Source organism: Rhamphochromis sp. 'chilingali', assembly GCF_963969265.1.
Source record: "Rhamphochromis sp. 'chilingali' genome assembly, chromosome: 15".
NCBI classification, from domain to species: Eukaryota; Metazoa; Chordata; class Actinopteri; order Cichliformes; family Cichlidae; genus Rhamphochromis; species Rhamphochromis sp. 'chilingali'.
In genome coordinates, this window is record NC_137942.1 from 27,760,339 (window position 1) to 27,776,312 (window position 15,974).

Consider the following 15,974-nt stretch of genomic DNA (forward strand, 5'->3'; position numbering starts at 1 on the left):
TTTTATTCATTTACTTTTATTATTTTGTAGTTGTTTTGGCCTCCTGGGGCATTTTACAATTTCTTTCTTTCTGAAGTCTGCTGATGTCCTGTTTTGCCTGGACAAAGTTCAGAGAAAGTTCAGTTCTCAGATTAATTTGATGGGTCTTTTACAGTTTTTAGGACAGTTAACCTGTAAATTTCTTAATCATTTCCCGTCTGGTTTCTGCTCTGCTAAATTAAGACAAATTTGAATGTCTCTTTTTAAAATGTTCAGATCTTCGGTTACCTTTGAGCCATAAGCTGCATTGTCCCGTTCTGTGTACAAGACAGCTAAAGGGAATCCACGAGCGCGTGCGACACCTGCGCTAAAGCTGCAGGGTTAAGCTGCTCTGCGTACGTAACTGTTGAATAGCTGGAACTCCCTTAAGTCTTCCTCTAATCCCCGAGTGTCTTCAAATAACATTTTAATGAAGTGTGTGAGAAGGCCAGGAGGTTGGAAGCAGCTTTGTCAAAGACTCCAGAAACGGATTTTGCGTTCCTTTTTCTTTTTTATGAGTCATACATGAAGCATACCAAAATAACATTAAAATCACCAACAAAGAGACACGTTGCACTGCAAAAAATGCAAATCTGTGAGCAGACTTTACAGCTAATCTGTTGTTGTGCAGGTGGATTATAATGCTGCAGCAGATGGACAGTCTTTCAATCTCACGCCCTGGATCATCATATGTCACTCACACTGGACACAATAGCCCCCCTGATACATTTCAGACAGATTTTACTTAAAAAAAACAAAACAGAAAAAACAACAAAAATACTTTATATCAACATGTCGTGTTTTTTGTACTTATCTAAAATGTATCTCACTGAAGATCAGGCACACAGAGACAATAAGTGCTGATCTTCTCCTCTAAATCACTTCCTCTTTGGATTCCCTGCCTGAGGTTGTCAGCTTTTCTCATTTTGTGACAACAGTCTTAAGCCATGTGGTGTAATACTGACAAATCCTTTAACGTGTTAGAGACAGTTTCATTACTGCTGCTCGCTTCACAGTCACTGAAGGTCTGCTGGTAATGACACGGGATATGAGATGTGCAGTTTGTACATGTTTGTACCTCGCAGCCATCTCCTTCTGTCAAAGTCATGTGTTATGCACACTCAGGCGTGTAGTCAAGGTCCATGTCACAATCAGAACTCCCCCGGGATTTCCTTGCTTGTTTCTGGGCAGTTGGGGAAACCCGGAGAGCCGTGACTCGGTGGGCTGTGAGAGTGTGGGAAGAATGACGGGATGTAGGGGATGGCGGCCAGCAGCAGCGGACTGGTCTGGGGGCTTTCGTCGCGAGATAGAGGAATGACCACATCGTCCTGGTCCCACACGTGGAAGGCATTGTGAGCGAACGGATGCGCCGAGGGGGGATGGCTGCCCATACGTTGGGGATCATCCTCGTCTTTGTCTTCATCTCCAGGTGGACCAAGCACACACTCTAAAGAAGGAAGACAGGGCTTAGCAAAGGAGTATTCACAACAAACTGAAAGCTGTGAAAAAGCAGGCAAAGGTGATGCATTAATGGTGAAAACTGACAGATAACTGAGGTTTGTGTTGAAAAGAAAGCTTGAATTCCTGAACAGTCTGGCTGAAAGTGATGTACAAGTGGTTCAGTTTAAGCCTTTGTAGTACTAAAGCTAAACTAAAGCTACCAAGCACTGACTGTCCCCATTTTATTGGCATGTTTATTAACATATAGAGCAAAAATAACCTCTGCTTTGAGTGCAGATGAACTCATTTGGATCACAGTGGTGTTAAAAGTACATGCATCAGTACTCAGTGTATCCTCACTGCTGCTGCATCCCTGTTATTGTACTCTCAGAGCTGTAATCCAAACAGAGGAGTACCAAACAGAAGACCCCGGTGCCAGAACTGGCCACCAATTTTAGACTTGTAACTGTATTTTCTCTGGTTGTACAGCTTTTACCACTGATGAAGTTCTCCCCTATTGCCATTCATTCTCCACCACAGTAATAAAGATGAATAATTAAAAACACAAAGTTCCTGTTTTTTCACAATCTACTGTTGAAATGTAGTATTTTACACTGGGCTCACAATTTTAAAAAAGACATTCTGTCAATTAACAAATAAAGTTCAGTTTTATAATTTCAGCACAGTCTGCACAATGAGCTAACAGAACCATTTCTGTAATTTTACATATTTGGTTCTTACAATTTAAGCCCAGAGCAGCATTTCTTTATCATGTGGATAAAAAGTGAGCTGTAAAATTGCACTTCTTTCATTAAAATATCTCAAGCATTAAATGTGTAGTTGAACTTCTTTACACTGACACAAATGGAAGTTTCACAGGTCAATTCAGATCAAAATGGGCTGCATACACGGCCCACGGTGTAAAAGGAGTTTGATTTGCCTGCTCTGGGTGACTAGCACGTACCTGTTATGTCAATGGCCAGATCCTTGATGAGGTGTCCAATGATGGCATAGGCAACTCCAACTACTACCAGAGCGGCCATGAGCAGATACAGCACCGCCTTTGGTAAAGGGATGAGCTCCTTCACCGGGGGTTTGTACTGCCGGTACAGAGGGTCGTCTACCGACGCTGAGTAAGGGTAAGCGTGTGCTTCGTGGGTGGAGTTGAAATCGGTGAAATTATAACCATTCATGGTTACAGGAACAGGTGATACACGTGTGGGCTTTTTCCTCACTTCTTATAACCAGACCATACTCCACACACGAGGGTGATATTTCTTACACGAAGACATTACGGAAAAATTATAATAATAAAATCAATTTGCCGTTAATATGAAGGTTAATTGTCCAGTTTCGCAAAGAAAATAAAAGAAATATGAAGGGCAAAATGAAAATGAAGTTCTGATAAGTTTGCATCTCACTTCTTTACTTCATCCCTTGTTCTCAGACACCAAATCGATCCAGTCCTTCAGCGGTAAAGAGCGCTCCTGGCTTGGGGTTCTTATGTAAGGTGCGGTGGGTGCTGCTGCCTCCTGCTCTGTCCTTGGTGCTGAAATGAAACATGCGTCCCGCCGGCAGCTGTAAACTGTCAGGTCCGCCCACTTTAGCCCACGCACCCTCACCCTGCTGGAAACTGTCGGCTCACGGCAGGCTTAAGCAGCGCTACCGAGAAGTCCCCTGAAAGGAAACTAGTCCTTTCTACCGCGTAGAGATGCTATTTTTGCTCATGTACGCAGCTCGGGACGTCCCCGGAGGTGTTAATGTCAGTGTGTCTTTCAGTTAAACTGAATAAATTGCGGGTTTGTAGACGGGACACGGGGGTGAGCTGAACCTTATTAGCACCTTTGGGTGGACTTGAAGGTAACTGTGGGCAAAGACACTTCTTTGCAGCATATCCACTTTCACAGTCTCAAATGATCACACAAACACATTTAAAAAATGCGTTACAGCCCACTGCCATACTGCTGCAGCAGTCACGGTTACTGGTTATGGTCAAAATGTAAATATGCTATGTATTTTTTTTTTAAATATTAAAAAAAAAATGCTAATTATAAATATTAAAAATATATATATATATTTTTTCAAGTGTAAAATCCTGCAGACGTTAATAGGAGAAATGAGACTTTTGCATTCTTTTGCATTTCACAATAATGATGATCACTGTTTAAAAACAACAACAACCCAGACCTTCTTTTAAAATAAAATAAATGCATAATCATAGAGTCAGAGAGGTATTCTCCGAGCATATGAGAGTTTTTCTTATGTCCAACATCTTGTCCAAACCCAGCTGGCTATTATTTTTGTCAGAGCAGTCAAGGATATAACAAAGATTCACATTACACTCAGGTTGTGTCATCATTATAGTGATATATTTTATTTTTCCATGTAAAAGTCTGGTTGAAAATGGACTTAAACTCCATAGTAGTCAGTTTTGACAATTTCAGCTCCTCGTTCCAGGAGTAAGATCATACAAGGGGGCAGCATTATTTAAAAGCCTTTTTTTCTTCTTAATTTGATCCTGACTCTGGGGACAAACACTTGTAAAAATACTGTGAGATCAAATGTTTCGTCACCTGCAGAGAGAAGCACGATTACTTCCTTAAATACATTAATATTGATTTTTTCTTGCAGCAGAGCACGAATCCATGGATTGATGCCTGTGTGCTACAGACCTGCGGCAAAAAACATGCACACCACATGCATGGACACACCTCCAAGATGCACACTTGAGCATTTATTATGCGTTAAAGTTACTCTGCATTAGACAACAATCTAAATCTCAATCTAAGTATGTCTAATTACTGCCAGCTATGTGGAAACTGGACATTTATGGGCACATTTAGTAGATCAGCACTACAAATTGTAAGGCAGGTGTTTCTGGTAACAGCCATTATTTTAGTCCTGGAAATTATTGATACATTCAAAGTACTGATCCCAGCCAATATTTCTGGAAACACATCACAACTTAAAGCCACGTTTATCTACACTAATACAGACTGGGTAAAGTGTTAGGAAGGAAAGGATACCAGATCATTGGATGGGAATGAAAATGGTCATCTTACAGAGGGCTGCATTCAAACACACCCTGGAAATCAAAGTGAACAAATGATGTGGCAAGCTAGTGCATTTTGCAAAAATTTCATTGCAGCAACATTGAATGGTACTCTAGTTTGCCCCATGTGCTGATATGCATGCCTGACAACATCTGGGAATGTTCCTGATGTCATGGGGACTCTCTACCCAGACATCAACATCAGTGTCCTGCTGGAGGTCATTTGTAGCTCTTGCAGTGCTCTTCCTGTTTCTCCTTGCACAAAGGAGCAGAGAGCAATCCTACTGATGGGTTAAGGACCGCCTGGATGTCCTAGAGTAACTGTGTGTCTCCTGGAATCTCCTCCTTGCTCTTGAGGCTGTGCTGGGAGACTCAGGAAACCTTCTGGAAATGACATGTATTAATGTGCCATTAAAACACCCTCTGGCTATGGCCCAATCAGTAATCATAACTCTAATACCTCAGTTAACAGCATTTGGTTGGCATTTAAATTTCTATCTTCAAGCGAGAATAGAAATAGAAATGCTTTACATTGAGAAAATCGTTCACCATAGATGTAGTGATGAGACAAGCAGGCATGTTATTAGTAAAGGTGTGTTTGGAGATATTGGGTGTTAACACCCTGATTTACCAAAGTTCACACTGCAAGTGCTCAATATTTCTATGTCAGGGCTGTTAGAGTTCAACCGTCTCACCTAATATACCTAACATACAATGCAAAGTATGGTAGAGCCTGCTGCTATCACACGTAGGATTAAGAAGTCCAAAAAATGTGTAGCTTTTAAGTCTTTGAGTTAAATTAAAGATGGGCTTTAACCTGCCGTCCAAAAATTGTACTGCTCATACCGACAAACTAATCCGGTATTTGGATGTGGTCAGAGAATTGTCGTGTTTTTCCCTACTAAATGTGTAAAAACTCTGCCATTTGAGTCCCATCATGGCGATGACTCATTTTGACAGAGCTGCTAACTCTCTGGGGTTATAATCCAGATGATTATTTGAGATGAAAAGCCTCCTAATTATCCAAGTATTAGACCGCCATGGCTGCTGCTAATGCCTGGATGAGGAAATATGAGCAGTCCTCTAATTTCCCATAACAAGAGAACCATCATGTCAGCCTCCATCATTCCTGACAGAAAGAACCCTGAAGACAGAGTCCATGCTGGGTACAATTAGTCACATATCCATACCCAAAAGGATGAAAGGCAATTGGATGAGAAAAAAAAGCAATTTCCTTATGTAAGCACCACGTAAAACATGCCTGGGCATCATGTAAGGCTGGGGATTTGTCAGCTCTTTAATTCCCTCCACTTCAAAGTGGCAGTGACAGACATGCGATGGAGCTGAAGAGGATGGAGGTCTTTATCTGTACAGTGACTTGCACAACCCAACATCCCTCATGGCCTTATGGATTAAAAAGAAATAAAGATTATCTGAAGCACCGACAACATTTTGTCCTGGATATGAAGTGAGGTAGACATGGAGAGACAAAACAGTACAGACAAAAGAGCGGATGCCTGTGCACAAGCAGGACACTGTTGTGTGCTGTTGATATGTCACAGTTGAAGCAAACGTAGTGTAAGGACTATTTATCATTTATTACTATCATTAAAGTGGAGTTAAATTTGTCTGAATCTGTTGAAAATTATTATATTTCTGGGCTGATGTGACCCCTTCAGCACATCACTGCTGTTTTTTTGTAGCTTTAACACATAATAATCTCCTGAACATTTCATATGATTGTTGGGTTATCTTTAGTGTCGGGCCTACCTTACAATAAAAGCGCCTTGAGGCGACTGTTGTTGTGCTTTGGATCTGTATAAATAAAACTGAATTGCATTGAATCTGCAGAAGACATAACTTATAGACATTACAGTCCTGTTTTATCTTTTGTCAAACACATTAAGAGTATATTAACACAGGGACAGTTACAGAGAAGATACTTAGATTGGGGGATTTAAATAGAAAACTGTTTTATAGTATTGCTTTTACTGTATCACAGCTGATTCTATTCTTGACCAACAGAAAAAAGACTCTTTAATGTTAGAATTCACAAAACATAGCTGTGTGTAGTGATTTTAACAGACTGTAGTGGTAGACAAAGGGAAAAACACCAAGCTGCTCAGTGGAAACTTATTGAAAAAGCACAAAGCTGGGGATGGGAATAATAGAGGCTCAAGTTGGAGGCTCAGTATACAGTAGCAGATATTTCCCCGTCGCAGAGTTATGCAGGAGGGAAAAAAAATAATGGCATTCTTAGATTTTTGTGAGCAGTTTGAAGCCACATGACAGATTGGCAGCCTCTCCAGGGTGTGCTCTGCCTCTTGCTAAAAGCCCCCCAGCAATCCTGGCTGGATAAGTGGTTAGAAAAAAGAAATGATAGAAGCATTACGAGACTACAAGTGCATTTGATTATGTAACCCTGTGATTAAAATGATGAATAAATAAACCTTGTACCTTGAAGGTCATTACATTTTAAAAGGGTTGCCAGTTTTACAGTGAATCCATAAAGTATTCACAGCACTTCACTTTTCCACATTTCCTCATGTTACAGCCTCGTTCCAAACTGGATTCAATTCATTTTTTACCTCAAAATTCAGCAAACAGTACCCCAGGCCTGACTGAGGATTGGTGTAGAAATGGTTGTCTTTCTGGAAGGTTCTCATCTCTGCACAGAGCAACACTGGAGCTCAGTCAGCGTGACCATCAGGTTCTTGGTCACATTACGGACTAAAGTCCTTCTACCCCGATTGCTCAGATTGGCCGGGTGTCCAGCTCTAGGAAGAGTCCTGAGCTCTTCCATTTACAGATGATCGAGGCCACTGTGCTTATACCCTTATACTCCAGATCTGTGCCTCAGTATATAAAAACAAAAACATGTGACTCTCACTAAACAAATGCCAGTGAACTGCTGTGAATACTTTCTGGATGCACTGTAAGGAAAAGTTCAGGGTCATCTGATCAAGCTCCGACTTTACGAAAAATGAAGGCTTTAAGTCTAATCCCAAAACCCTTAAGAGAGGGTGTCTGTCTCCCGAATCCAAAGTGGGATTTGGTTCCACAGAAGAGGGGCCTGAAAGCTGAAGGCTCTGCCTCCCATTCTACTTTCATGAACCACATTAGGAAACAGTCTGAGAGCAAAGTGCTCTGTTATGGTAGAAATAGATCCAATTCATCAAGACTTTATATTTAAAGACAACAATTTTCAATTGAATTCTGGATTAACAGGGAGCAAATGAAAAGAAACTAATATGGGAGAAATATGGTCTCTCGTTCTAGTCCTTGTCTTGCTGCAGTGTTTTGGATTAACTCAGGCTTTTAAGGAACTTATAGAGTGACCTGAAAATGAAGTACACTAGTCCAGCCTTGAAGTGATGAATGCAATAATTAGTTTTTCAGCATCAGCAAACAGTCCTACATATTTGTTTAACATTGTTACGACTGATGCCATGAGGTGTTGTTTATCATGTAAATTTTGTTATCTGATTATAGTTTTCACCTGTTTATCTTAGTTAGGGAGGTAAATTATTGTAATTAGGTTTGCTTACTTTGATGAGGTAAGTTTGATGGATATTTCAGATAGTTTCCCTTTGTTTGTTGTTTTGGTATAAAGTCCATCTGGAAGTTACATCCAGCTCCATTTTTAGGGCTAATTACAATAGCCTGTTTTATCTGAATTTAGAAGCAGAAAAAGATTTTTATGTCTTTAAGACATTTCTGCAGTTTAACCATTTGCTGTGTATCACCTGGCTTCACTGATAGATAAACCTGCATAGCAACGAAAATGTATTCTGTGCCTTCTAATAACACTGCCCAAGGGAAGCGTCTATAATGTAAATGTAAACCCAGACACTGACAGCCATTAACCCTGATAACTGCAGCAAGTCGCCATACAAAAACATGAAATCAAAAGCTGATTAAAACAACCTTTAAGCTTATAATAAACCCTTTCAGTTTTTTCACGTCGAGTTGATCCAGTGAGCTCGACTATTATTTTACGTTGCATTTCTGCTCACTGAAAAACAGGATCAGGCCAGGAGTCCTGACATTTTTGAGTCACACAGGTGCAGAGATCTGCTCCACATGTGCTGTGTCATCTGAGAAAGATTAAACTACAACAAAGTGAGACGAGGATTATCAGTGAAATCCGCACCCAACCCGAATAGGGCAGCAACATTCATTTAGATGAGGAAAAGGCAAAGACAGCTTGGATTTGAGAGGTGGCATTAAGCTCCTCGTGGACAGAAGAAAGAATCCTGAAGTCAGCTTAAACTGAACAACTTTTATTTCCCGTCAGACACACAAATTATTTTCACACTTTATGAAGTCTTGTATGTAACTTGTACGTTGTCTCTTAATCATGTACAAATATAACAATGCCTCACATTCTTCTACTTTTATTTAGATAAAAAGTCTTGAAGTTGTCACCAAACCGAAAATGAAAGCAGGGCAAAAAGATGTAGCCGGTCTCATCCAACCTGAACGTCACTTCCTGTACAGACATTTGTTTTTTTTAATGTTTATTTGAGCGCTGATCAACAACTCTGACCTCTCGCAAATCATGCAAAGTTATGATCCATTAGTGTTAGATCCTGTAAAGTGCTACAAGTAATCACAGTATACTGTGTCTGACACACCAATTCAACATTTCAAATGCATGACACTTCACAAGCAAAACAGGCATTTATGTTTTGTAGCTTCATAACGACAGTTTTATCTTTTTAACGCAACTATAACGCCAGTGAGTCTGGATCTTGAGCTTAGTTGGAATTATTCAAAATACGTGTTTTTTCAGTAAAACAATCAATAAAGTCGCTTCCTGTTGTGAAAAAATGTTCTTTAGGGTGTAAAAGAATCTCTTCTGAAGTATTTACGCTCTACAAACCTTGATTGACATGTTCAAAACATGACACGTTTTTCCCTAAATAACGCACTCACGTATGCTTTTTACAATCAATTATGTCCATAAGCGATCTGAAGCCTGCTCGTGACTTCTAACGGTTTTGATGCAATTTGCATTTCTGACAGCTGTCTTGTTGTTTTGGGAAAACAGAAGAACTATTTGCCCACAGTGAAGGACTGCAATCCAGTGATGGCTCTGCCCAGGATCAGGGCATGGATGTCATGGGTACCTGGAGGAGGAGATAACGCAGGGGTTACTCATGTGGAGGTGGGGGCACAGATGGCTGCTGCTGGGGATTAATGCGCTCCTACAAAACGACTCACTTAGTGATGAGGCAATTTAGTTAAAATGGACTTTTTTTTTGTGCATAATCTGCTCAATCAAAACCAAACCTCGTAGCGCACTTAAACACATATTCAGACTGTCAAACAAGTCCTCACCTTCATAGGTGTTGACAGCCTCCAGGTTCATGACATGGCGGATGATGTGGTACTCGTCGGCTATCCCGTTTCCTCCCAGCATGTCTCTGGCCTGCCTGGCGATGTCCAGGGCTTTACCGCAGCTGTTCCTTTTCAGCATGGATATCATCTCTGGAGACGCTCTGTTAAGGAAGCAACAGACTTGTTAAGCATTGTTTTTCAATGAAGTGTGAATGAAGTTGTGTTTGTATCTTTTTACTGTACCCAATACCTTCACATGACTACACTACAGACACCCAAAATGAGACTGAACCTTAGGTAATCAAATATTTATCATTTCGATGACATTCAGGCTCTACTCTTTTAGCTTTCAGCCCTTTATTGACTCACGACACTTCTGAGATGCACTGAGGGATGTTTTTCCCCTCGTCACCCTGACAGAAAGAGACCACAGCGACTATTTAGTTTGAAGGATGGCAAGAGGTGCTAAGAGTCTGCTGCATCCCATCTAATGCCCTTTAGTTAGAGGATAGAGGTGCTTTTACTTCTTCTCATCAATAAGTCTGCCCAGCTGCAAACAGGACTGCAGGCCGATGGCGATTTCTGTCAGCATGTCAGCCATTTTTTTCTGCATCAGCTGATTTCTTGCCAATGGTACTCCAAATTGGATTCTGTTGTGGAATAAAAAAAACAAAAACAATGTTATTAAGAATAATTAATACACTACATTAAGATAAGTAAATTAAATAGAGTTTAAAAATGTGGATTAAAAAAAAATGTCATTTGTTCATCTGACCTGTCGAGCGTGTACTGACGAGCTGCATGGAAACAGAACTCTGCAGCACCCAGAGCACCCCATGCAATACCGTAACGGGCGTTATTCAAGCAGCCAAAGGGACCCTACAACAACAAACAGTAGTCATGAGTGACAGAAACTATTCAATTAATAAGTAATAAGTTAGTGATCGCATAAAACAAAGGGATGAAATAACATTTTCTAAACATGCTACTATACCCACCCCCAGGCCGGATACTTTAGGCAGCAGATTCTCCTCAGGAACCTCCACCTCGTCCATGAGGATCATCCCGGTGGCCGAGGCTCTCAAGGAGAACTTCCCTTCGATCTTTGGTGTCGAGAGGCCCTTCATGCCGCGCTCCAAAATAAAGCCGCGAACCTTCCCGTCGTCGCATTTGGCCCAGACTACGGCTATATCTGCCACTGGGGAGTTGGTGATCCTGAAAGAGAAAGCAAATGAAACAATATCAAGACACATGACAACTTTTGTTTGTTTTTTTATAAAGCACATAGAACACCTATATTTTATAGTATCATACTGTAGCTTTGTGGATGGTTGTTACCATAAGAAATCAACCAGTTTTGACCAATTACAAAAAAATGTCACGATTTTTTTTTTTTTTTTTTGGGGGGGGGGGGGGGGGGGGGGGGGGGTGTAAATTCATTGTGCTACAAGATGTAAATTGCACATAAAGTTTTACAGAATTAAATTTTATTTTAACTGCTAAACAAAGATAGGATAGGTATGGCCCTGAAAACAATAAAAACGACACTAGTAAACTTTAGTATTAAACACTACACTGTTACTGTTTTAGCTGTGAAGAGCTCCCCCGTGTGTACATCTAATGACACAACACACTAAGTAGGAAAATTCTTAGAGGTTACAAGAAGTGAAAGAAGATCAAAAAACAAACCCACACTCACACACACACACACACACGCGGTTAAAACCGATTGTACCAGAACAAACAAGTCAACTCTGTTTATACTTTGCAATTTACAGAGAAAACATTCAGAATATTATGAATACAATCAACATGTCATATATTTACACTTAGAAAAACATGATAAGGCAAAGATGGACACATAGGCATTAATGGGGTGCATCTCTCAAAATAACTTCCAAACGCATTATTAATCCTTCAAGCCCTCCTGTCAAAGAGCCAATCATCTGCTTTCTTGCAGCCAGGCCAGCAGACACATGCACGTGGTTGAGAATTTGCACTGCATTTGTTCGGTGTTCTTGTGGGATGAGTCAGAGCTATCGTGTGAGCCCTGGCTGAATAAAACTGAGTAATACTGTAAATTATGCACGTGTCGAACAAGTAATGTCGGTTTTGGAAAATACTTTTAAACCTTATTTTGGGTCAAAGTTACCACCAAACAACTTTTCAGTAGATTGTATACAATTCTACAAGGATTTCTATGCGGGAACCACAAAACTGCACACTTCCAGTAATTTAAATATGTGGCGTGGGCTTGTTAACCCAAAATAACTGGCAAATGTATTTTTAATATGGCTGCTGTGTGGTTAGATGTGTCCTAGAAGGACTGTGACACTGCTTACCATGTCTTGGAGCCAGTCAGAGTGTAGGTGCGACTGGATGGATTGTATTTGGCTCTGGTTTCCATGCCTCCGGGGTCACTGCCATGGTTAGGCTCCGTCAGCCCAAAGCAACCCAGGATCTCTCCACGAGCTGGGGCAGAGTGGATCACACAGTCAGTAAGACGTATACCTGAGCGCTCATGAGGTCTGCATTGGAGTTTCACAGTTAAACCGTCAATATCAGAATTATTGTTGATAAAGTATTTTTACTCTTTTCCCTTCTTACCCAACTTGGGGAGGTACTTTTGTTTCTGCTCTTCTGTTCCATAGGCATTAATGGGGTGCATCACCAGAGATGACTGCACGCTCATGGCTGAACGATAGCCGCTGTCCACTCTCTCCACTTCTCTGGCGATCAAACCATAGGCCACGTAGCTTGTCCCAGCACAGCCGTAACCTTAGCATTCAACACAGGAAGAAGAGCAGCAGTGACAGTGCATAAAATGAGGACATATCTGTGTAGATTCTCAGTCATCCAGGTCATAGAAGCTTAAAGAGCTTGGAAAGAAAGCAAAATACAGTAACTCTCTTTCCAAACACTTTTTAGACATACAAAAAATAATGTTAAGTATTATATAAAAAGAGGAAAAAAGTGTAAAAGGCTAAAACGTTTGTTATTGAGACTTCCCAAAAGCAAACATTGCACACAACTTCAGTGTGCACAGGTCCACAGTCCATGCTGTGTCATTAATGTACAAAAAAAGAAGAAGAAAAGCCTGTTTTGCAACTGAAGTACGATTAGAGTTTACAGCTTTTCATTAAAACCAACACGTGACTGGACTGACCTTTAATAGTTGGACCCAGGACACCCATCTCTCCCATCTCTGACACGATTTCTCTGTGGAACACTTGACATAAAAATGACAAAACCAGACATGATGTGCAGTTATGTAGCCAACACGTGTGTAATACAACACTAAATGAGCAATCTAATTGCATATACATGTGGGTAAATAAAAAGCTCTCTCTCACCTTCGTTTCTGTTCGCCATCAGGATTCGAGGCATGAGTTTCTCTTGACAGTAGGTCCGGAAGGAATCTCTGATCATGATCTCCTCCTCAGTTAACTGACCCTCCAGGTCCAGGGCATCACGCCAGTCGAACTGGACCTTCGCTATCAGGCATTTAGAGAAGCAATTTAATACTTAAAGTCTAAAAAAATGGTTCTGGGTTAAAGGTACAATTTACAAATGTTATTCAGAATTTTTTCTTAAAGTGAACACGTACGTGCTTTAGGCTTCTGCTCTGTGTTCTCTGCATCTGTGAAGGAACAACAACAACAAAAACACGCAACAGAAAAACATTAATACTATGAACTAAGGATTTGTGACTATTTAATATATCCTAATATACGATAAAATATTGTTTTTTTCCCTCTATAAAAAAAGCAAATGGAAATGCAAGTGTCATTTCGAGAACACTATCTGAACTGAAGGTATATTTATTTCTGTATCAAGCGCAGCTTCAAACTTAAAACCATTGTATTTCTCCCTGTGGCTGTCAACTTTAAATGATAAATCTGAACATCATGCTGATCATAACGACACGTACTAACCGTGTGTGATAGGTGCTGCAGTTCCCTGTGCTCTGGAAGCTGTGATGAGAGCACATCTGTGAGGGTTGACTAAGAGACGACACACAGCGCTTCTCAATGCCATGACGAAAACGGGTCTAGAAAATAAGAAGACCATTAAGATCCACGATTCTTTATCACTTAGGCTAGTCAGGCTAACCAGTGCTACATTAGGTAACTTCTGTAGCTAAAAGCTAACAGCGCTAGTTCACTACTAACTTGGGAATTAATGTGCTAATTTCCAAATAGCTAAAATAAAAATGTATTCTGTGTTGAGAATAACTGTTAATACTCCAATGACAGCCGTAAGACCAAGTTTTACCTGCGTCAAGTGGAACAACTTATCCTCGACCTAGCTCTTCTTAGGTTCCCTGGATGACTTTTACATGACTGGACGTAAACACATTCAGTCTACGTCATCACGCAAAGGCCGTGACAAGTGTGGCATAATGCCTTAACCATACGCCTCTGACTGAACAGTACTCCACTATTCATCTTTCTAATGAAGGTTACACACATAATATCCGAGACCAAAAAGGTAACACTACAACCGCTCGGCTTATTTGTGGCCATTTATTATCACTGAAAATGACCGACTTTAAATGACTCTTCGGCAGCTGTAGCGCACTCTGATTGGCTCATTAGCGGGGGAGTGGCAGTTTGTGCTCCCGTTTCCCAAAATAAAAGCGTGATCGCTACAAGGAAAGATCATGTCAACACCCTAATTCCAGGAAGTGGACGCCAGATCATAATTTCGTTTTTCGTTTTGTTTTTTTTTTAAGATTTTTTTTTACAAATGGATTTTACTATCAATTGAGGAATTTTAAAATAGCGCAGTTTAGTAATTGTCTGCTCCCTAATAACATTTCCTTTCAATTCGAATCAGTTTTACTTGAATAATGCCAAATCACAACAACAGTCACCCTTTATAAGGTAAAGAAACTACAAGCACTTGGTGACAGTGGGAAAGAAAAACTTTCTTTTAACAGAAAGAAACTTCCAGCATAAGCAGGCAGGGAGGAGCAGCCATCTGCCAAAATAGGTTAGAGGTAAGAGGACAACACAGTAGTGAGACTGCTGTGAGTATGATTAAGATACCTTCAGTTTATGTCTCTTTTGATTTCAAATCACAAGATCTGTTACACCACATATTTACACTTAAATATTGTTTGTTTTATTTGATAGCATCTTAGTTTCTATCAGATTTTTTAAATCAGTGTCAATGATTATGCATATTCTTTATTGTTTTTATCTCTTCAAATAGCTGTTCAGCACTTAGTTTGAAAGCGTTTTATAAATAAAGTTATTATAGGTTATACAGTAATACTTAAGCTATTTTTTTGAATCCATAGCGTCTGTTACGTCCCTCTGCAGCCCCTAATCATCTCAATGTGTTCAGCTGGTGCTAATTGGCCACACCTAGGCAGGTGTGGATAAAAGCATACCTGAGGCAAACTTCCAGGGAGCTCACTTGTCTTTGCCTTGGTGGCACCAGCCATTTTAAAGATAAAACCTCTTCTCACCTACACTCTGGTATTCGTCGGTTTTTTTTAATGTTGTGGCTTTTGAGCCGGGTAGTAACATAAGTGGGGGCTCGACCGGGAACGATGCTAAAAACAATAAAACCCTAACTTTACCTAGCTAGTCTTCAGTGGTGTACAAGGCTCGAGGTAACTTTAAACGCACCCAGCTGAAACACACTAAAGGGACGTTGCTCAATCACAGTGAACACCATCCTCTCACCCACTTTAAAAGTCAAACAAACTGATATTCAGTCTCCACAAAAATGTCCAAACAATCCTGGACGAGCCCCCACTTATGTTATAACCCAACTCAAAAGCCGCAACATAAAAAAAGATGAATACCAGAGTGTTAGTGAGAAGAGGTTTTTTTTCTTAAAATGGAATACCAGGTTGGTTAAAATGGCTGATGCCACCAAGGCAAAGACAAGTGAGCTCCCTGGAAGCTTGCCTCAGGTATGCTTTTATTCACACCTGACTAGGTGTGCCAATTAGCACCAGCTGAAAACATTGAGGAGATTAGGGGCTGCAGAGGGACATAACAGTCTCAAACAATAAAAAACCCGACTTATTAAAAAGAAGCAACATAGCCCAATTCAAAAATCTGTCTTAAAACAGCTCTTGTCATTTCTTGTCTCTTCCTATGCC

General features: G+C 40.5%; 2 protein-coding genes across 2 annotated transcripts; both read right to left on the reverse strand.

The window, feature by feature from the left end:
- Nucleotides 1-544: 544 nt before the first annotated feature.
- On the reverse strand, nucleotides 545-2,983 carry LOC308411857 (uncharacterized protein). The gene is made up of 2 exons (XM_080905895.1): nucleotides 2,423-2,983; nucleotides 545-1,465 (listed from the first exon to the last, which is right to left on the reverse strand). Exons 1-2 carry the CDS (start codon nucleotides 2,649-2,651, stop codon nucleotides 1,170-1,172), a joined length of 525 nt encoding a protein of 174 aa, XP_080762021.1. The 5' UTR covers nucleotides 2,652-2,983; the 3' UTR covers nucleotides 545-1,169.
- Nucleotides 2,984-8,777: 5,794 nt separating this feature from the next.
- Nucleotides 8,778-14,287, reverse strand: LOC308412289 (glutaryl-CoA dehydrogenase, mitochondrial-like). Its single transcript, XM_080906527.1, has 12 exons — nucleotides 14,129-14,287; nucleotides 13,789-13,904; nucleotides 13,461-13,493; nucleotides 13,207-13,347; nucleotides 13,020-13,082; nucleotides 12,461-12,631; nucleotides 12,196-12,325; nucleotides 10,852-11,068; nucleotides 10,629-10,732; nucleotides 10,378-10,503; nucleotides 9,854-10,014; nucleotides 8,778-9,642 (listed from the first exon to the last, which is right to left on the reverse strand). Exons 2-12 carry the CDS (start codon nucleotides 13,889-13,891, stop codon nucleotides 9,569-9,571), a joined length of 1,323 nt encoding a protein of 440 aa, XP_080762653.1. The 5' UTR covers nucleotides 13,892-13,904; nucleotides 14,129-14,287; the 3' UTR covers nucleotides 8,778-9,568.
- Nucleotides 14,288-15,974: the final 1,687 nt, after the last annotated feature.

Coding starts and splice junctions, on each gene's coding strand:
- LOC308411857 (XM_080905895.1), bottom strand. CDS start 2,651: ATGAATGGTTATAATTTCACCGATTTCAACTCCACCCACGAAGCACAC. Junction 1,466..2,422: donor TCTGGCCATTGACATAACAG/GTACGTGCTAGT, acceptor TTCCTTCTTTAG/AGTGTGTGCTTGGTCCACCT.
- LOC308412289 (XM_080906527.1), bottom strand. CDS start 13,891: ATGGCATTGAGAAGCGCTGTGTGTCGTCTCTTAGTCAACCCTCACAGA. Junction 12,632..13,019: donor CCTGGGTCCAACTATTAAAG/GTCAGTCCAGTC, acceptor TTGAATGCTAAG/GTTACGGCTGTGCTGGGACA. Junction 12,326..12,460: donor AAAGTACCTCCCCAAGTTGG/GTAAGAAGGGAA, acceptor ACTCTGCCCCAG/CTCGTGGAGAGATCCTGGGT.